General features: G+C 41.8%; 1 protein-coding gene across 3 annotated transcripts in view; it reads right to left on the reverse strand.

The window, feature by feature from the left end:
• The window catches only part of LOC110518867 (insulin-like growth factor 1 receptor), a 147,764-nt gene that overhangs the window by 29,775 nt on the left and 94,704 nt on the right, over nucleotides 1-23,285 (reverse strand). For all 3 annotated transcript variants that reach the window (XM_036981717.1, XM_036981719.1, XM_036981718.1), the window contains exons 12-14: nucleotides 18,401-18,690; nucleotides 10,610-10,743; nucleotides 9,134-9,299 (exon numbers count right to left, since the gene is read on the reverse strand). In XM_036981717.1, coding sequence (XP_036837612.1) covers nucleotides 9,134-9,299; nucleotides 10,610-10,743; nucleotides 18,401-18,690 — 590 coding nt within the window. The remainder of the gene's footprint in view (nucleotides 1-9,133; nucleotides 9,300-10,609; nucleotides 10,744-18,400; nucleotides 18,691-23,285) is intronic.

The following is a 23,285-nucleotide window of genomic DNA, read 5'->3' on the forward strand; positions in this document are numbered from 1 at the left end:
TGCCTGAAGAAGTTGGCTTTAGCTTTCCTGACTGACTGTGTGTATTGGTTCCTGACTTCCCTGAACAGTTGCATATCGCGGGGACTATTCGATGTTAGCGCAGTCCGCCACAGGATGTATTTGTGCTGGTCGAGGGCAGTCAGGTCTGGAGTGAACCAGGGGCTATATCTGTTCTTAGTTCTGCATTTTTTGAACGGAGCATGCTTATCTAAAATGGTGAGGAAGTTACTTTTAAAGAAAGACCAGGCATCCTCAACTGACGGGATGAGGTCAATGTCCTTCCAGGATACCCGGGCCAGGTCGATTAGAAAGGCCTGCTCACAGAAGTGTTTTAGGGAGCGTTTGACAGTGATGAGGGGTGGTCGTTTGACTGCGGCTCCGTAGCGGATACAGGCAATGAGGCAGTGATCGCTGAGATCCTGGTTGTAGACAGCGGAGGTGTATTTGGAGGGCCAGTTGGTCAGGATGACGTCAATGAGGGTGCCCTTGTTTACAGAGTTAGGGTTGTACCTGGTGGGTTCCTTGATGATTTGAGTGAGATTGAGGGCATCTAGCTTAGATTGTAGGACTGCCGGGGTGTTAAGCATATCCCAGTTTAGGTCACCTAACAGAACAAACTCTGAAGCTAGATGGGGGGCGATCAATTCACAAATGGTGTCCAGGGCACAGCTGGGAGCTGAGGGGGGTCGGTAGCAGGCGGCAACAGTGAGAGACTTATTTCTGGAGAGAGTAATTTTCAAAATTAGTAGTTCGAACTGTTTGGGTATGGACCTGGAGAGTATGACATTACTTTGCAGGCTATCTCTGCAGTAGACTGCAACTCCTCCCCCTTTGGCAGTTCTATCTTGACGGAAGATGTTATAGTTGGGTATGGAAATCTCAGAATTTTTGGTGGCCTTCCTGAGCCAGGATTCAGACACGGCAAGGACATCAGGGTTAGCAGAGTGTGCTAGAGCAGTGAGTAAGACACACTTAGGGAGGAGGCTTCTGATGTTGACATGCATGAAACCAAGGCTTTTTCGATCACAGAAGTCAACAAATGAGGGTGCCTGGGGACATGCAGGGCCTGGGTTTACCTCCACATCACCCGCGGAACAGAGAAGGAGTAGTATGAGGGTGCGGCTGAAGGCTATCAAAACTGGTCGCCTAGGGCGTTGGGGACAGAGAATAAGAGGAGCAGGTTTCTGGGCATGGTAGAATATATTCAGGGCATAATGCGCAAACAGGGGTATGGTGGGGTGCGGGTACAGCGGAGGTAAGCCCAGGCACTGGGTGATGATGAGAGAGGTTGTATCTCTGGACATGCTGGTTGTAATGGGTGAGGTCACCGCATGTGTGGGGGGTGGGACAAAGGAGGTATCAGGGGTATAAAGAGTGGAACTAGGGGCTCCATTGTAAACTAAAACAATGATAACTAACCTGCACAACAGTATACAAGGCATATTGACATTTGAGAGAGACATACAGCAAGGCATACAGTAATCACAGGTGTTGAATTGGGAGAGCTAGCTAAAACAGTAGGTGAGACAACAACAGCTAATCAGCTAGCACAACAACAGCAGGTAGAATGGCGATAGATTAGGCAGAGAGGGTCGGATTAACTACACACAGAGCCTAAGTGCGGCTGGGGCCGACAGATAAAACATAAACAAGCAGAATGGATTACCGTGAATTAATGGACAGTCCAGCCTGCATCAGCTATGTAGCCAAGTGATCAGTGTCCAAGGGGCAGCGGTGGATGGGGCAGGGAAGCTGGACTGGCGAGTGTTATCCAGGTTAGAAAACTAACAATGACTAAATAGCTTGTAGCCAGTTAGCTGGTTAGCTTCTGAAGGTTCTTGAGTGTGTTCTAAAAATGTAAAGATAATAGCGGTTCCGTATCACATTGGGTGAGGCAGGTTACCGGAAGGTATAAACAAATTAAAAATCGAAAAGGGATAGAAAGTAAATATGGGTTCAGTGAGTGTTTGGGACGCGGCGATTCAGATGGTTAGCAGGCCTGTGCTAACAAGCTAACAGTTAGTAGACGGTGCTAAACACGGTAGCAGTTAGCGGACCGGGCTAAACAAGCTAGCAGTTAGCAGGCCGAATTTGCAAGCAAGGAGATAGCAAGGGCTAGAGAGTTAGCCTTTGGGGACGTCGCGATGGGGGGAGTCTGTTTATTCCTCTTCATGCGGTGACATCAATGGACCGGTCGTGGGTCTGGATATTGTAGCCCAGGAGCTCAAAATGTTCCGTTTGCGATGGGAATCCGGGGGTGAAAAATAAAATAAAAGATAGGTCCGTTATGCTCTGGTTAGAGTCGCGTTGTTCGAACTGGCGAGAGCTTTCCGAGCTAAAGGTTAGCTGATGACCGGTTAGCTGACCGGTTAGCTGAAGACCGCTAGCAATGTTTTGCTGAAGCTGGTAGTTAGTTGGCTAGTTGGCTAGCTTCAGTTGAGGGGTTCCAGATCCGAAGTAAATATAAATACTTTAGGAAAAAAGCTACGTTGGGTGAGGCGGGTTGCAGGAGAGTATTTAGAAGAAGTTGAGGTTCAGCAAAAAGTTTTAAAGATATGTGAAGAAAAAAAACGAAAACGAAACGAAAACAAACGATATATACAAGGAACACGACAACACCTTATCACAACATGACAACACGTCCTACTGCTACGCCATCTTGATAAGGTATTATATACACACTGGTATTAACTAACATGTGATAAGGTATTATATACAGACTGGTGTTAACTAACATGTGATAAGGTATTATATACACACTGGTGTTAACTAACATGTGATAAGGTATTATATACACACTGGTGTTAACTAACTAACATGTGATAAGGTATTATATACACACTGGTATTAACTAACATGTGATAAGGTATTATATACAGACTGGTGTTAACTAACATGTGATAAGGTATTATATACACACTGGTGTTAACTAACTAACATGTGATAAGGTATTATATACACACTGGTATTAACTAACATGTGATAAGGTATTACATACACACTGGTATTAACTAACATGTGATAAGGTATTATATACAGACTGGTGTTAACTAACATGTGATAAGGTATTATATACACACTGGTATTAACTAACTAACATGTGATAAGGTATAATATACACACTGGTATTAACTAACTAACTAACTAACATGTGATAAGGTATTATATACAGACTGGTGTTAACTAACTAACTAACTAACTAACTAACTAACATGTGATAAGGTATAATATACAGACTGGTGTTAACTAACTAACTAACATGTGATAAGGTATTATATACAGACTGGTGTTAACTAACTAACTAACATGTGATAAGGTATTATATACACACTGGTATTAACTAACTAACTAAGTAACATGTGATAAGGTATTATATACAGACTGGTGTTAACTAACTAACTAACTAACATGTGATAAGGTATTATATACACACTGGTATTAACTAACTAACTAACTAACATGTGATAAGGTATTATATACACACTGGTGTTAACTAACTAACATGTGATAAGGTATTATATACACACTGGTATTAACTAACATGTGATAAGGTATTATATACACACTGGTGTTAACTAACATGTGATAAGGTATTATATACACACTGGTATTAACTAACTAACTAACATGTGATAAGGTATTATATACAGACTGGTGTTAACTAACTAACTAACATGTGATAAGGTATTATATACAGACTGGTGTTAACTAACTAACTAACATGTGATAAGGTATTATATACACACTGGTATTAACTAACTAACTAACATGTGATAAGGTATTATATACAGACTGGTGTTAACTAACTAACTAACATGTGATAAGGTATTATATACAGACTGGTGTTAACTAACTAACTAACTAACATGTGATAAGGTATAATATACACACTGGTATTAACTAACATGTGATAAGGTATTATATACACACTGGTGTTAACTAACTAACTAACTAACTAACATGTGATAAGGTATAATATACACACTGGTGTTAACTAACTAACTAACTAACATGTGATAAGGTATTATATACAGACTGGTGTTAACTAACTAACTAACTAACTAACATGTGATAAGGTATAATATACACACTGGTGTTAACTAACTAACTAACTAACATGTGATAAGGTATAATATACACACTGGTGTTAACTAACATGTGATAAGGTATTATATACACACTGGTATTAACTAACTAACTAACTAACATGTGATAAGGTATTATATACACACTGGTGTTAACTAACATGTGATAAGGTATTATATACACACTGGTGTTAACTAACATGTGATAAGGTATTATATACACACTGGTATTAACTAACTAACTAACTAACATGTGATAAGGTATTATATACACACTGGTGTTAACTAACTAACATGTGATAAGGTATTATATACACACTGGTGTTAACTAACTAACTAACTAACATGTGATAAGGTATTATATACACACTGGTATTAACTAACATGTGATAAGGTATTATATACACACTGGTATTAACTAACATGTGATAAGGTATTATATACACACTGGTATTAACTAACTAACATGTGATAAGGTATTATATACACACTGGTATTAACTAACTAACATGTGATAAGGTATTATATACACACTGGTATTAACTAACATGTGATAAGGTATTATATACACACTGGTGTTAACTAACATGTGATAAGGTATTATATACACACTGGTATTAACTAACTAACTAACTAACTAACATGTGATAAGGTATTATATACAGACTGGTGTTAACTAACTAACTAACATGTGATAAGGTATCATATACACACTGGTATTAACTAACTAACTAACTAACTAACATGTGATAAGTTATTATATACACACTGGTGTTAACTAACATGTGATAAGGTATTATATACACACTGGTATTAACTAACATGTGATAAGGTATTATATACACACTGGTATTAACTAACTAACTAACTAACTAACTAACATGTGATAAGGTATTAAATACACACTGGTATTAACTAACATGTGATAAGGTATTATATACACACTGGTATTAACTAACATGTGATAAGGTATTATATACACACTGGTGTTAACTAACTAACTAACTAACACGTGATAAGGTATTATATACAGACTGGTGTTAACTAACTAACTAACTAACATGTGATAAGGTATTATATACACACTGGTGTTAACTAACTAACTAACATGTGATAAGGTATTATATACACATTGGTGTTAACTAACTAACTAACTAACATGTGATAAGGTATAATATACACACTGGTATTAACTAACTAACATGTGATAAGGTATTATATACACACTGGTGTTAACTAACTAACTAACATGTGATAAGGTATTATATACACATTGGTGTTAACTAACTAACTAACTAACTAACATGTGATAAGGTATAATATACACACTGGTATTAACTAACTAACATGTGATAAGGTATTATATACACACTGGTGTTAACTAACTAACTAACATGTGATAAGGTATTATATACACACTGGTATTAACTAACTAACTAACTAACATGTGATAAGGTATTATATACAGACTGGTGTTAACTAACTAACTAACTAACATGTGATAAGGTATAATATACACACTGGTATTAACTAACATGTGATAAGGTATTATATACACACTGGTGTTAACTAACTAACTAACTAACTAACATGTGATAAGGTATAATATACACACTGGTGTTAACTAACTAACTAACTAACATGTGATAAGGTATTATATACAGACTGGTGTTAACTAACTAACTAACTAACTAACATGTGATAAGGTATAATATACACACTGGTGTTAACTAACTAACTAACTAACATGTGATAAGGTATAATATACACACTGGTATTAACTAACATGTGATAAGGTATTATATACACACTGGTGTTAACTAACATGTGATAAGGTATTATATACACACTGGTATTAACTAACTAACTAACTAACATGTGATAAGGTATTATATACACACTGGTGTTAACTAACTAACATGTGATAAGGTATTATATACACACTGGTGTTAACTAACTAACATGTGATAAGGTATTATATATACACTGGTGTTAACTAACTAACATGTGATAAGGTATTACATACAGACTGGTATTAACTAACTAACTAACTAACATGTGATAAGGTATTATATACAGACTGGTGTTAACTAACTAACATGTGATAAGGTATTACATACAGACTGGTATTAACTAACTAACTAACTAACATGTGATAAGGTATTATATACACACTGGTATTAACTAACATGTGATAAGGTATTATATACACACTGGTATTAACTAACATGTGATGAGGTATTATATACACACTGGTGTTAACTAACTAACATGTGATAAGGTATTACATACAGACTGGTGTTAACTAACTAACTAACATGTGATAAGGTATTATATACAGACTGGTGTTAACTAACTAACTAACATGTGATAAGTTATTATATACAGACTGGTGTTAACTAACTAACTAACATGTGATAAGGTATTATATACAGACTGGTGTTAACTAACTAACTAACATGTGATAAGGTATAATATACACACTGGTATTAACTAACTAACATGTGATAAGGTATTATATACACACTGGTATTAACTAACATGTGATAAGGTATTATATACACACTGGTGTTAACTAACTAACTAACTAACATGTGATAAGGTATTATATACAGACTGGTGTTAACTAACTAACTAACATGTGATAAGGTATTATATACACACTGGTATTAACTAACTAACATGTGATAAGGTATTATATACACACTGGTATTAACTAACATGTGATAAGGTATTATATACACACTGGTGTTAACTAACTAACTAACTAACATGTGATAAGGTATTATATACACACTGGTGTTAACTAACTAACTAACTAACATGTGATAAGGTATTATATACACACTGGTGTTAACTAACTAACATGTGATAAGGTATTATATATACACACTGGTATTAACTAACTAACATGTGATAAGGTATTATATACACACTGGTATTAACTAACTAACATGTGATAAGGTATTATATACACACTGGTATTAACTAACTAACATGTGATAAGGTATTATATACACACTGGTATTAACTAACTAACATGTGATAAGGTATTATATACACACTGGTATTAACTAACTAACATGTGATAAGGTATTATATACACACTGGTGTTAACTAACATCTGATAAGGTATTATATACACACTGGTATTAACTAACTAACTAACTAACTAACATGTGATAAGGTATTATATACACACTGGTATTAACTAACTAACATGTGATAAGGTATTATATACACACTGGTGTTAACTAACATGTGATAAGGTATTATATACACACTGGTGTTAACTAACTAACTAACTAACTAACATGTGATAAGGTATTATATACACACTGGTATTAACTAACTAACATCTGATAAGGTATTATATACACACTGGTATTAACTAACTAACTAACTAACTAACATGTGATAAGGTATTATATACACACTGGTATTAACTAACTAACATGTGATAAGGTATTATATACACACTGGTATTAACTAACTAACATGTGATAAGGTATTATATACACACTGGTGTTAACTAACATCTGATAAGGTATTATATACACACTGGTATTAACTAACTAACTAACTAACTAACATGTGATAAGGTATTATATACACACTGGTGTTAACTAACTAACATGTGATAAGGTATAATATACACACTGGTATTAACTAACTAACATGTGATAAGGTATTATATACACACTGGTGTTAACTAACATCTGATAAGGTATTATATACACACTGGTATTAACTAACTAACATGTGATAAGGTATTATATACACACTGGTATTAACTAACTAACATGTGATAAGGTATTATATACACACTGGTATTAACTAACTAACATGTGATAAGGTATTATATACACACTGGTATTAACTAACTAACATCTGATAAGGTATTATATACACACTGGTATTAACTAACTAACATGTGATAAGGTATTATATACACACTGGTATTAACTAACTAACATGTGATAAGGTATTATATACACACTGGTATTAACTAACTAACATGTGATAAGGTATTATATACACACTGGTATTAACTAACTAACATCTGATAAGGTATTATATACACACTGGTATTAACTAACTAACTAACTAACATGTGATAAGGTATTATATACACACTGGTATTAACTAACTAACATGTGATAAGGTATTATATACACACTGGTATTAACTAACTAACATCTGATAAGGTATCATATACACACTGGTATTAACTAACTAACTAACTAACATGTGATAAGGTATTACATACACACTGGTATTAACTAACTAACTAACTAACATGTGATAAGGTATTACATACACACTGGTGTTAACTAACATGTGATAAGGTATCATATACACACTGGTATTAACTAACTAACTAACTAACATGTGATAAGGTATTACATACACACTGGTATTAACTAACATGCGATAAGGTATTATATACACACTGGTGTTAACTAACTAACATGTGATAAGGTATTATATACACACTGGTGTTAACTAACTAACATGTGATAAGGTATTATATACACACTGGTGTTAACTAACATGTGATAAGGTATTACATACACACTGGTATTAACTAACTAACATGTGATAAGGTATTATATACAGACTGGTGTTAACTAACTAACTAACATGTGATAAGGTATTATATACACACTGGTGTTAACTAACTAACATGTGATAAGGTATTATATACACACTGGTGTTAACTAACATGTGATAAGGTATTATATACACACTGGTGTTAACTAACTAACTAACTAACTAACATGTGATAAGGTATTATATACACACTGGTGTTAACTAACTAACATGTGATAAGGTATTATATACACACTGGTGTTAACTAACATGTGATAAGGTATTATATACACACTGGTGTTAACTAACTAACTAACTAACTAACATGTGATAAGGTATTACATACACACTGGTGTTAACTAACATGATAAGGTGTTACTGTTGTATGACAGTGAATTCCCCCATGAGAGACGTAGTTATGTAGTGTTGAATAGTGGATGATGATGAGATCTTACGCTGGGCCTGTACCACATAGAAGGAGATGGGTTCAGTCCAGGATCCGTTGCCAGCCAGGGAGGTGGCTCTGACCCGGGCAGAGTAGTTACCAGGTCCAAGGTTACTGAGCCTGGCACCATGCTGCTCTCGATACAGCTGGCGAGACACACACTCATGCTTCTCTGACTGGACAGACAGAAAAACACGCTGTTAAGACTCCTGCTTCTACAACGCGGCTGCAGGTAGTTAGTTAACTCTCCACTGAGCAGCTGTCCTGCATCACACCAACATTACTGGGTTACCCCCCCCCCATTACAATGTCAACGATCAGTCATCATCCTCACCACCAACATTACTGGGTTACCCCCCCCATTACAATGTCAACGATCAGTCATCATCCTCACCACCAACATTACTGGGTTACCCCCCCATACAATGTCAACGATCAGTCACCATCCTCACCACCAACATTACTGGGTTACCCCCCCATTACAATGTCAACGATCAGTCATCATCCTCACCACCAACATTACTGGGTTACCCCCCCCCCATTACAATGTCACCGATCAGTCACCATCCTCACCACCAACATTACTGGGTTACCCCCCCATTACAATGTCAACGATCAGTCATCATCCTCACCACCAACATTACTGGGTTACCCCCCCCCCATACAATGTCAACGATCAGTCATCATCCTCACCACCAACATTACTGGGTTACCCCCCCATTACAATGTCAACGATCAGTCATCATCCTCACCACCAACATTACTGGGTTACCCCCCCATTACAATGTCAACGATCAGTCATCATCCTCACCACCAACATTACTGGGTTAAACCCCCCCATCACAATGTCAACGATCAGTCATCATCCTCACCACCAACATTACTGGGTTACCCCCCCCCCCCCCCATACAATGTCAACGATCAGTCATCATCCTCACCACCAACATTACTGGGTTACCCCCCCCCCATACAATGTCAACGATCAGTCATCATCCTCACCACCAACATTACTGGGTTAAACCCCCCCATCACAATGTCAACGATCAGTCATCATCCTCACCACCAACATTACTGGGTTACACCCCCCCCCATACAATGTCAACGATCAGTCATCATCCTCACCACCAACATTACTGGGTTACACCCCCCCCCCATACAATGTCAACGATCAGTCATCATCCTCACCACCAACATTACTGGGTTACCCCCCCCCCCCCCCCCATACAATGTCAACGATCAGTCATCATCCTCACCACCAACATTACTGGGTTAAACCCCCCCATCACAATGTCAACGATCAGTCATCATCCTCACCACCAACATTACTGGGTTACACCCCCCCCCCCATACAATGTCAACGATCAGTCATCATCCTCACCACCAACATTACTGGGTTACACCCCCCCCCCCCCCATACAATGTCAATGATCAGTCATCATCCTCACAACCATTGAGGAAGGGAGCAGTGGAGAGGTGTGTCTCTTACCTCAGTGCCCAGTCTGAACTTGATCTCATACATGAGGATGAGTGCGTTGGGGGACGAGGGTTCAGGCCAGCGGAGGAACACAGAATCATCCTCTCCAGTCCAGATCACTGGGCCTGGGATGTCATCCGCCTTCTCTGTTGGTACGAGACATGACAACATGTTACATATGGACCACACCAGAGGGGTTTACTATGAAGCAAGCTAAATCTCCTCAGGTTTTAATAAAGTTAACCAGCTTCAGTTAGCTTCACATTCCTGAGGGGTTTACTATGAAGCAAGCTAAATCTCCTCAGGCTTTAATAAAGTTACCCAGCTTCAGTTCAACAGCTTCAGTTAGCTTCACATTCCTGAGGGGTTTACTATGAAGCAAGCTAAATCTCCTCAGGCTTTAAAAAAGTTACCCAGCTTCAGTTAGATTCACATTCCTGAGGGGTTTACTATGAAGCAAGCTAAATCTCCTCAGGCTTTAATAAAGTTCACCAGCTTCAGTTAGCTTCACATTCCATCTCAGGCTTCATCCGTACTATGATGGTGGATATTGCTCGTCCCACTACCGGATAGCAACAGTCGAACGCCCAACTCTTCATTGAGACAATGCTGAAACACCAATCCATGTGCGGGCGAGTCAGTGCCACATTTTCATTTTTGCCGAAATAAAAAAAAATGGGTGAAAAGTAACTTTTGCAAATTCAGCGAGCTATGGTGTGAAATAGGCTGATATTTCTGTTATTACATATTAATGCAGTCTTGCACGATCACCTAGCTCTTTCCCAGCTCCTATCCATAACATGACTGTATTAAATCAAACTGAAGCTCCACTGTGCAGTAAGTTTCAAATGTGGGGATATTTACAGAGAGCAGAGGGGGAAGAACAGAGGAGGAACAGCAGCATGTGTTCACAGAGCAGAGGGGGGAAAGAACAGAGGAGGAACAGCAGCATGTGTACACAGAGCAGAGGGGGGAAGAACAGAGGAGGAACAGCAGCATGTGTTCACAGAGCAGAGGGGGGAAAGAACAGAGGAGGAACAGCAGCATGTGTTCACAGAGCAGAGGGGGGAAGAACAGAGGAGGAACAGCAGCATGTGTTTGGCCCTGTCCGGGGGTGTCCTCGGATGGGGCCACAGTGTCTCCTGACCCCTCCTGTCTCAGCCTCAAGTATTTATGCTGCAGTAGTTTATGTGTCGGGGGGATAGGGTCAGTTTGTTATATCTGGAGTACTTATCCTGTCCTATTCGGTGTCCTGTGTGAATCTAAGTGTGTGTTCTCTAATTCTCTCCTTCTCTCTTTCTTTCTCTCTCTCGGAGGACCTGAGCCCTAGGACCATACCCCAGGAATACCTGACATGATGACTCCTTGCTGTCCCCAGTCCACCTGGCCGTGCTGCTGCTCCAGTTTCAACTGTTCTGCCTTATTATTATTCGACCAAGCTGGTCATTTATGAACATTTGAACATCTTGGCCATGTTCTGTTATAATCTCCACCCGGCACAGCCAGAAGAGGACTGGCCGCCCCACATAGCCTGGTTCCTCTCTAGGTTTCTTCCTAGGTTTTGGCCTTTCTAGAGAGTTTTTCCTAGCCACCGTGCTTCTACACCTGCATTGCTTGCTGTTTGGGGTTTTAGGCTGGGTTTCTGTACAGCACTTTGAGATATCAGCTGATGTACGAAGGGCTATATAAATACATTTGATTTGATTTGATGTGTTCACAGAGCAGAGGGGGGAAGAACAGAGGAGGAACAGCAGCATGTCAGACTCAATGACCGCCACAACAGACTCGATGACCGCCACAACAGACTCGATGACCGCCACAACAGACTCGATGACCGCCACAACAGACTCGATGACAGCCACAACAGACTCGATGACAGCCACAACAGACTCGATGACAGCCACAACAGACTCAATGACAGCCACAACAGACTCAAATGACAGCCACAACAGACTCAATGACAGCCACAACAGACTCAATGACAGCCACAACAGACTCAATGACAGCCACAACAGACTCAATGACAGCCACAACAGACTCAATGACAGCCACAACAGACTCAATGACAGCCACAACAGACTCAATGACAGCCACAACAGACTCAATGACCACCACAACAGACTCAATGACCACCACAACAGACTCGATGACAGCCACAACAGACTCGATGACAGCCACAACAGACAACAGACTCGATGACAGCCACAACAGACAACAGACTCGATGACAGCCACAACAGACAACAGACTCGATGACAGCCACAACAGACAACAGACTCGATGACAGCCACAACAGACAACAGACTCAATGACAGCCACAACAGACTCAATGACAGCCACAAGACTCGATGACAGTGGTCATGCTGTTTGTGTGTGGCTGCTATGACAGTGATCATGCTGTTTGTGTGTGGCTGCTATGACAGGGGTCATGCTGTTTGTATATGGCTGCTATGACAGTGGTCATGCTGTTTGTATATGGCTGCTATGACAGTGGTCATGCTGTTTGTATGTGGCTGCTATGACAGTGGTCATGCTGTTTGTGTGTGGCTGCTATGACAGTGATCATGCTGTTTGTATGTGGCTGCTATGACAGTGATCATGCTGTTTGTGTGTGGCTGCTATGACAGGGGTCATGCTGTTTGTATATGGCTGCTATGACAGTGGTCATGCTGTTTGTATGTGGCTGCTATGACAGTGGTCATGCTGTTTGTATGTGGCTGCTATGACAGTGATCATGCTGTTTGTATGTGGCTGCTATGACAGTGATCATGCTGTTTGTATATGGCTGCTATGACAGTGATCATGCTGTTTGTATGTGGCTGCTATGACAGTGATCATGCTGTTTGTATGTGGCTGCTATGACAGTGATCATGCTGTTTGTATGTGGCTGCTATGACAGTGATCATGCTGTTTGTATGTGGCTGCTATGACAGTGATCATGCTGTTTGTATGTGGCTGCTATGACAGTGATCATGCTGTTTGTATGTGGCTGCTATGACAGTGATCATGCTGTTTGTATGTGGCTGCTATGACAGTGATCATGCTGTTTGTATGTGGCTGCTATGACAGTGATCATGCTGTTTGTATGTGGCTGCTATGACAGTGATCATGCTGTTTGTATGTGGCTGCTATGACAGTGATCATGCTGTTTGTATGTGGCTGCTATGACAGTGATCATGCTGTTTGTATGTGGCTGCTATGACAGTGATCATGCTGTTTGTATGTGGCTGCTATGACAGTGATCATGCTGTTTGTATGTGGCTGCTATGACAGTGATCATGCTGTTTGTATGTGGCTGCTATGACAGTGATCATGCTGTTTGTATGTGGCTGCTATGACAGTGATCATGCTGTTTGTATGTGGCTGCTATGACAGTGATCATGCTGTTTGTATGTGGCTGCTATGACAGTGATCATGCTGTTTGTATGTGGCTGCTATGACAGTGATCATGCTGTTTGTATGTGGCTGCTATGACAGTGGTCATGCTGTTTGTATGTGATCAGGGGTGAATTCATTCCGCCGATTCTGATTAATAACATTTCTTAAACGGAAGCAAATGGAATGAAATGGGGATAAACATAGCTGAGATTTGTCCAATAGAAACTCTGGTTTGCGAAAGATTACACCCTAGATCAGCTAGATGCAGGCCAGAGTGAGCAAGGTGGGTTTCACCGTGATCCCTTTCATTTATCTCTAGACCTGGGCACCTACGTTGTAAACTTTCATTCACAGGCCAGGTTGTAGCAACCTCATGATGGGTACAGGGAAAATTAGAGTATCAATGTTAAATGGGGGGGGGGGGGGGGGGTCTTTCTCTCCACCCCATGGACTATTGGGGAATGGTCTTTCAGACTAGGGCCTTTCTCTCTCTGAACATGCTTAGAATGAGGTCTTGTATTTATCAGTATGGATCTCCATTAGTTCCTGCCAAGGCAGCAGCTACTCTTCCTGGGGTTTATTATGGATCCCCATTAGTTCCTGCCAAGGCAGCAGCTACTCTTCCTGGGGTTTATTATGGATCCCCATTAGTTCCTGCCAAGGCAGCAGCTACTCTTCCTGGGGTTTATTATGGATCCCCATTAGTTCCTGCCAAGGCAGCAGCTACTCTTCCAGGGGTTTATTATGGATCCCCATTAGTTCCTGCCAAGGCAGCAGCTACTCTTCCTGGGGTTTATTATGGGTCCCCATTAGTTCCTGTCAAGGCAGCAGCTACTCTTCCTGGGGTTTATTATGGATCCCCATTAGTTCCTGTCAAGGCAGCAGCTACTCTTCCTGGGGTTTATTATGGATCCCCATTAGTTCCTGCCCTGAGTTAGCCTTCCCTGGAGCAGGTTAGTTCTGAATGCAGGATAGTGGAGTTAGCCCTGAGTTAGCCAGCCCTGGAGCAGGTTAGTTCTGAATGCAGGATAGTGGAGTTAGCCCTGAGTTAGCCTGCCCCGGAGCAGGTTAGTTCTGAATGCAGGATAGTGGAGTTAGCCCTGAGTTAGCCTGCCCCGGAGCAGGTTAGTTCTGAATGCAGGATAGTGGAGTTAGCCCTGAGTTAGCCTGCCCCGGAGCAGGTTAGTTCTGAATGCAGGATAGTGGAGTTAGCCCTGAGTTAGCCTGCCCCGGAGCAGGTTAGTTCTGAATGCAGGATAGTGGAGTTAGCCCTGAGTTAGCCAGCCCTGGAGCAGGTTAGTTCTGAATGATTGGTTGTCATAGAAATGTACCTGGCTAAAAGTTGAGCCACTTTCGAACGACCAGTTATCCCGAGTTGAATTCTGAGTTGACCAAAGTTACCTCACTAACCCCTCAAACCTGCTTCGTAGGATACCCCTCAAACATGCTTCGTAGGATACCCCTCAAACCTGCTTCGTAGGATACCCCTCAAACCTGCTTCGTAGGATACCCCTCAAACCTGCTTCGTAGGATACCCCTCAAACCTGCTTCGTAGGATACCCCTCAAACCTGCTTCATAGGATACCCCTCAAACCTGCTTCGTAGGATACCCCTCAAACCTGCTTCGTAGGATACCCCTCAAACCTGCTTCATAGGATACCCCTCAAACCTGCTTCGTAGGATACCCCTCAAACCTGCTTCGTAGGATACCCCTCAAACCTGCTTCATAGGATACCCCTCAAACCTGCTTCATAGGATACCCCTCAAACCTGCTTCATAGGACTCAGTTCCAATGAACATATGTTAAATCAGTGTCAGTCATAAAATCTTCTAGTGGCGATGACAATATATGACATGATAACACACATGAATTCACCTCACGCAAACAAGAAAAGTGTCAGGCATCAAGACGAACTCTGCAGTGGTGAGTAACTTAACTGGTACTATGGGAATGTTTAGTTTCAACCAACGCTCTACTGTATAATGAAAGAGAGACGAGGGAGCAGTACGAACCTGCAGGTTTGGTCCTGGAGAAGACGAACTCTGCAGTGGTGAGTAACTTAACTGGTACTATGGGAATGTTTAGTTTCAACCAACGCTCTACTGTATAATGAAAGAGAGACGAGGGAGCAGTACAAACCTGCAGGTTTGGTCCTGGAGAAGACGAACTCTGCAGTGGTGAGTAACTTAACTGGTACTATGGGAATGTTTAGTTTCAACCAACGCTCTACTGTATAATGAAAGAGAGACGAGGGAGCAGTACGAACCTGCAGGTTTGGTCCTGGAGAAGACGAACTCTGCAGTGGTGAGTAACTTAACTGGTACTATGGGAATGTTTAGTTTCAACCAACGCTCTACTGTATAATGAAAGAGAGACGATGGAGCAGTACGAACCTGCAGGTTTGGTCCTGGAGAAGATGAACTCTGCAGTGGTGAGTAACTTAACTGGTACTATGGGAATGTTTAGTTTCAACCAACGCTCTACTGTATAATGAAAGAGAGACGAGGGAGCAGTACGAACCTGCAGGTTTGGTCCTGGAGAAGACGAACTCTGCAGTGGTGAGTAACTTAACTGGTACTATGGGAATGTTTAGTTTCAACCAACGCTCTACTGTATAATGAAAGAGAGACGAGGGAGCAGTACGAACCTGCAGGTTTGGTCCTGGAGAAGACGAACTCTGCAGTGGTGAGTAACTTAACTGGTACTATGGGAATGTTTAGTTTCAACCAACGCTCTACTGTATAATGAAAGAGAGACGAGGGAGCAGTACGAACCTGCAGGTTTGGTCCTGGAGAAGACGAACTCTGCAGTGGTGAGTAACTTAACTGGTACTATGGGAATGTTTAGTTTCAACCAACGCTCTACTGTATAATGAAAGAGAGACGAGGGAGCAGTACAAACCTGCAGGTTTGGTCCTGGAGAAGACGAACTCTGCAGTGGTGAGTAACTTAACTGGTACTATGGGAATGTTTAGTTTCAACCAACGCTCTACTGTATAATGAAAGAGAGACGAGGGAGCAGTACGAACCTGCAGGTTTGGTCCTGGAGAAGACGAACTCTGCAGTGGTGAGTAACTTAACTGGTACTATGGGAATGTTTAGTTTCAACCAACGCTCTACTGTATAATGAAAGAGAGACGAGGGAGCAGTACGAACCTGCAGGTTTGGTCCTGGAGAAGACGAACTCTGCAGTGGTGAGTAACTTAACTGGTACTATAGGAATGTTTAGTTTCAACCAACGCTCTACTGTATAATGAAAGAGAGACGAGGGAGCAGTACGAACCTGCAGGTTTGGTCCTGGAGAAGACGAACTCTGCAGTGGTGAGTAACTTAACTGGTACTATGGGAATGTTTAGTTTCAACCAACGCTCTACTGTATAATGAAAGAGAGACGAGGGAGCAGTACGAACCTGCAGGTTTGGTCCTGGAGAAGACGAACTCTGCAGTGGTGAGTAACTTAACTGGTACTATGGGAATGTTTAGTTTCAACCAACGCTCTACTGTATAATGAAAGAGAGACGAGGGAGCAGTACGAACCTGCAGGTTTGGTCCTGGAGAAGACGAACTCTGCAGTGGTGAGTAACTTAACTGGTACTATGGGAATGTTTAGTTTCAACCAACGCTCTACTGTATAATGAAAGAGAGACGATGGAGCAGTACGAACCTGCAGGTTTGGTCCTGGAGAAGACGAACTCTGCAGTGGTGAGTAACTTAACTGGTACTATGGGAATGTTTAGTTTCAACCAACGCTCTACTGTATAATGAAAGAGAGACGAGGGAGCAGTACGAACCTGCAGGTTTGGTCCTGGAGAAGACGAACTCTGCAGTGGTGAGTAACTTAACTGGTACTATGGGAATGTTTAGTTTCAACCAACGCTCTACTGTATAATGAAAGAGAGACGAGGGAGCAGTACGAACCTGCAGGTTTGGTCCTGGAGAAGACAAACTCTGCAGTGGTGAGTAACTTAACTGGTACTATGGGAATGTTTAGTTTCAACCAACGCTCTACTGTATAATGAAAGAGAGACGAGGGAGCAGTACGAACCTGCAGGTTTGGTCCTGGAGAAGACGAACTCTGCAGTGGTGAGTAACTTAACTGGTACTATGGGAATGTTTAGTTTCAACCAACGCTCTACTGTATAATGAAAGAGAGACGAGGGAGCAGTACAAACCTGCAGGTTTGGTCCTGGAGAAGACGAACTCTGCAGTGGTGAGTAACTTAACTGGTACTATGGGAATGTTTAGTTTCAACCAACGCTCTACTGTATAATGAAAGAGAGACGAGGGAGCAGTACGAACCTGCAGGTTTGGTCCTGGAGAAGACGAACTCTGCAGTGGTGAGTAACTTAACTGGTACTATGGGAATGTTTAGTTTCAACCAACGCTCTACTGTATAATGAAAGAGAGACGAGGGAGCAGTACGAACCTGCAGGTTTGGTCCTGGAGAAGACGAACTCTGCCGCGCTGCAGCGTTTCACCTGTTGGTTACAGGCGTGGATGTCGATCCGGTAAACCGTGAACGGCTGCAGACCGGATATCTGCAGCTCCCGCTCGCTGACTGCCCACTCTACGAAGTCATACTCCCTGTCCGCTAACTCCGCCTCTGTAGCGTTGGCCCAAAGGTCAGGTGACGTGGCGTTAGGGTAGGTGGTCACACCACGGTGGATGGTACGGTTAGCCACGCCAAATAGATCCCGACGGCGCCGGTCTGGAGGTCTGGAGGAGAGGGAGAGAGAGCAGAGGGATGTGGGAGTGACAATCACAGTCGTACAAACACTAACAATACACTAGTCAACAAATAACCTGTGTGGTGGAATCCTTTCAAACACGGCTTGGATTTTCAGCAGTAGAGAGGATTGTTCAGTTAGAATCTCCCTCCCTCTATTACACTGATCCAGTCGGTCCTGTTGCTTCAGGGGATCTCCTCTGTTCATGTGTTCCATGACTATTCCAGATGGACTCCTCTACATTTCCAGTCAGACGACACCAGATCCAGTCAGACGACCGACACCAGATCCAGTCAGACGACCGACACCAGATCCAGTCAGACGACCGACACCAGATCCAGTCAGACGACCGACACCAGATCCAGTCAGACGACCGACACCAGATCCAGTCAGACAACCGACACCAGATCCAGTCAGACGACCGACACCAGATCCAGTCAGACGACCGACACCAGATCCAGTCAGACGACCGACACCAGATCCAGTCAGACGACCGACACCAGATCCAATCAGACGACCGACACCAGATCCAGTCAGACGACACCAGATCCAGTCAGACGACATCAGATCCAGGGTGTCTGGCGGGGAGCTGCCGTGGTTCTCTTCCTCCCCTCCCTTTTTTTCCATTGCTCTCTCTGTAAATCCTGACGTTTCTCTCACTAGGGTGCTTCCCTATAGACATGTTCCAGTAGAGCTGACCAGGGCTGTTTGACTGGCTGGGGAACAGACTGACACAGACACACCTATCCTCTGAGCAGCCTGACAGAACTCTGGCTGGGGAACAGACAGACACAGACAAACCTATCCTCTGAGCAGCCTGACAGAACTCTGGCTGGGGAACAGACAGACACAGACAAACCTATCCTCTGAGCAGCCTGACAGAACTCTGGCTGGGGAACAGACAGACAGACACAGACAAATCTATCCTCTGAGCAGCCTGACAGAACTCTGGCTGGGGAACAGACAGACAGACACAGACAAATCTATCCTCTGAGCAGCCTGACAGAACTCTGGCTGGGGAACAGACAGACAGACACAGACAAATCTATCCTCTGAGCAGCCTGACAGAACTCTGGCTGGGGAACAGAGACGGACACAGACAAACCTATCCTCTGAGCAGCCTGACAGAACTCTGGCTGGGGAACAGACAGACAGACACAGACAAACCTATCCTCTGAGCAGCCTGACAGAACTCTGGCTGGGGAACAGACAGACAGACAACCTATCCTCTGAGCAGCCTGACAGAACTCTGGCTGGGGAACAGAGACGGACACAGACAAACCTATCCTCTGAGCAGCCTGACAGAACTCTGGCTGGGGAACAGACAGACAGACACCCTATCCTCTGAGCAGCCTGACAGAACTCTGGCTGGGGAACAGACAGACACAGACAAACCTATCCTCTGAGCAGCCTGACAGAACTCTGGCTGGGGAACAGACAGACAGACACAGACAAGCCTATCCTCTGAGCAGCCTGACAGAACTCTGGCTGGGGAACAGACAGACAGACACACAGGCCGGATCTCCTGGACAGTATTTCTATGAGAGTCAGACCATGAACAAACTAACTTCACCAGATGGAGATGGGAATATTAGACTAACCAGATGGAGATGGGTATATTAGACTAACCAGATGGAGATGGGTATATTAGACTCACCAGATGGTATATTAGACTAACCAGATGGTATATTAGACTAACCAGATGGTATATTAGACTAACCAGATGGTAAATTAGACTAACCAGATGGTATATTAGACTAACCAGATGGAGATGGTATATTAGACTAACCAGATGGTATATTAGACTAACCAGATGGTAAATTAGACTAACCAGATGGTATATTAGACTAACCAGATGGTATATTAGACTAACCAGATGGTATATTAGACTAACCAGATGGTATATTAGACTAACCAGATGGTACATTAGACTAACCAGATGGTATATTAGACTAACCAGATGGTTGGTATATTAGACTAACCAGATGGTTGGTATATTAGACTAACCAGATGGTTGGTATATTAGACTAACCATATGGTATATTAGACTCACCAGATGGTATATTAGACTAACCAGATGGTATATTAGACTAACCAGATGGTAAATTAGACTAACCAGATGGTATATTAGACTAACCAGATGGTATATTAGACTAACCAGATGGTATATTAGACTCACCAGATTGTATATTAGACTAACCAGATGGTATATTAGACTCACCAGATGGTATATTAGACTAACCAGATGGTATATTAGACTAACCAGATGGTATATTAAACTAACCAGATGGTTGGTATATTAGACTAACCAGATGGTATATTAGACTAACCAGATGGTATATTAGACTAACCAGATGGTATATTAGACTAACCAGATGGTATATTAGACTAACCAGATGGTACATTAGACTAACCAGATGGTATATTAGACTAACCAGATGGTTGGTATATTAGACTAACCAGATGGTTGGTATATTAGACTAACCAGATGGTTGGTATATTAGACTAACCATATGGTATATTAGACTCACCAGATGGTATATTAGACTAACCAGATGGTATATTAGACTAACCAGATGGTATATTAGACTAACCAGATGGTATATTAGACTAACCAGATGGTTGGTATATTAGACTAACCAGATGGTATATTAGACTAACCAGATGGTTGGTATATTAGACTAACCAGATGGTATATTAGACTAACCAGATGGTATATTAGACTAACCAGATGGTTGGTATATTAGACTAACCAGACAGTATATTAGACTAACCAGATGGTATATTAGACTAACCAGATGGTATATTAGACTAACCAGATGGTATATTAGACTAACCAGATGGTTGGTATATTAGACTAACCAGATGGTATATTAGACTAACCAGATGGTATATTAGACTAACCAGATGGTATATTAGACTAACCAGATGGTAAATTAGACTAACCAGATGGTATATTAGACTAACCAGATGGTTGGTATATTAGACTAACCAGATGGAGATGGGTATATTAGACTAACCAGATGGAGATGGGTATATTAGACTCACCAGATGGTATATTAGACTAACCAGATGGTATATTAGACTAACCAGATGGTATATTAGACTAACCAGATGGTAAATTAGACTAACCAGATGGTATATTAGACTAACCAGATGGAGATGGTATATTAGACTAACCAGATGGTATATTAGACTAACCAGATGGTAAATTAGACTAACCAGATGGTATATTAGACTAACCAGATGGTATATTAGACTAACCAGATGGTATATTAGACTAACCAGATGGTTGGTATATTAGACTAACCAGATGGTATATTAGACTAACCAGATGGTATATTAGACTAACCAGATGGTATATTAGACTAACCAGATGGTATATTAGACTAACCAGATGGTAAATTAGACTAACCAGATGGTTGGTATATTAGACTAACCAGATGGTTGGTATATTAGACTAACCAGATGGTAAATTAGACTAACCAGATGGTTGGTATATTAGACTAACCAGATGGTATATTAGACTAACCAGATGGTATATTAGACTAACCAGATGGTAAATTAGACTAACCAGATGGTAAATTAGACTAACCAGACGGTAAATTAGGCATGCAGTCCCCCACCCTGAGACGGGCTGTCCGTCCCCCACCCTGAGACGGGCCGTCCGTCCCCCACCCTGAGACGGGCTGTCCGTCCCCCACCCTGAGACGGGCTGTCCGTCCCCCACCCTGAGCATTGATTCATCATCAGAGGCTGTAGAGAAACCAGATTTATAATTAACCGGTTTCTGAGTTATTTATGCAAGGAAAAATAATCCCGTTAAATCTCAGTAACCGGGTTCACGCCAGTCAACCGTACTGCGTAATGATCATGATATTTAATCAGCTTCTTGATATACCACACCTGTCAGGTAGATGGATTATCTTGGCAAAGGAGAAATGCTCACTAACAGGGATTTAAACATATTTGTGCACAGAATTTGAGAGGAATAATCTTTTTGTGAGTATGGAACATTTCTGGGATCTTTTATTTCAGCTCATGAAACATGGGACCAACACTTTACATGTCGCGTTTATATTTTTGTTCGGTATAAATGGCCATTTGTTCAACAAGACTGCTCATATTTGTCTTCCATTTCAGAATATTTAGGTGGTGTCCTACTGGATCCTACCCAGGTGTGTGTTACGGCCTGTGATCTGCTTACCTGGGGGTAAAGATAGAGTTGTGTAAGACGTTCTCCCCAGGTGTGTGTGTGTGTGTGTTACGGCCTGTGATCTGCTTACCTGGGGGTAAAGATAGAGTTGTGTAAGACGTTCTCCCCAGGTGTGTGTGTGTGTTACGGCCTGTGATCTGCTTACCTGGGGGTAAAGATAGAGTTGTGTAAGACGTTCTCCCCAGGTGTGTGTGTGTGTTACGGCCTGTGATCTGCTTACCTGGGGGTAAAGATAGAGTTGTGTAAGACGTTCTCCCCAGGTGTGTGTGTGTGTGTGTTACGGCCTGTGATCTGCTTACCTGGGGGTAAAGATAGAGTTGTGTAAGACGTTCTCCCCAGGTGTGTGTGTGTGTGTGTTACGGCCTGTG

The sequence above is a fragment of the Oncorhynchus mykiss genome, chromosome 6 (genome assembly GCF_013265735.2).
Source record: "Oncorhynchus mykiss isolate Arlee chromosome 6, USDA_OmykA_1.1, whole genome shotgun sequence".
In the NCBI taxonomy this organism is placed as follows: domain Eukaryota; kingdom Metazoa; phylum Chordata; class Actinopteri; order Salmoniformes; family Salmonidae; genus Oncorhynchus; species Oncorhynchus mykiss.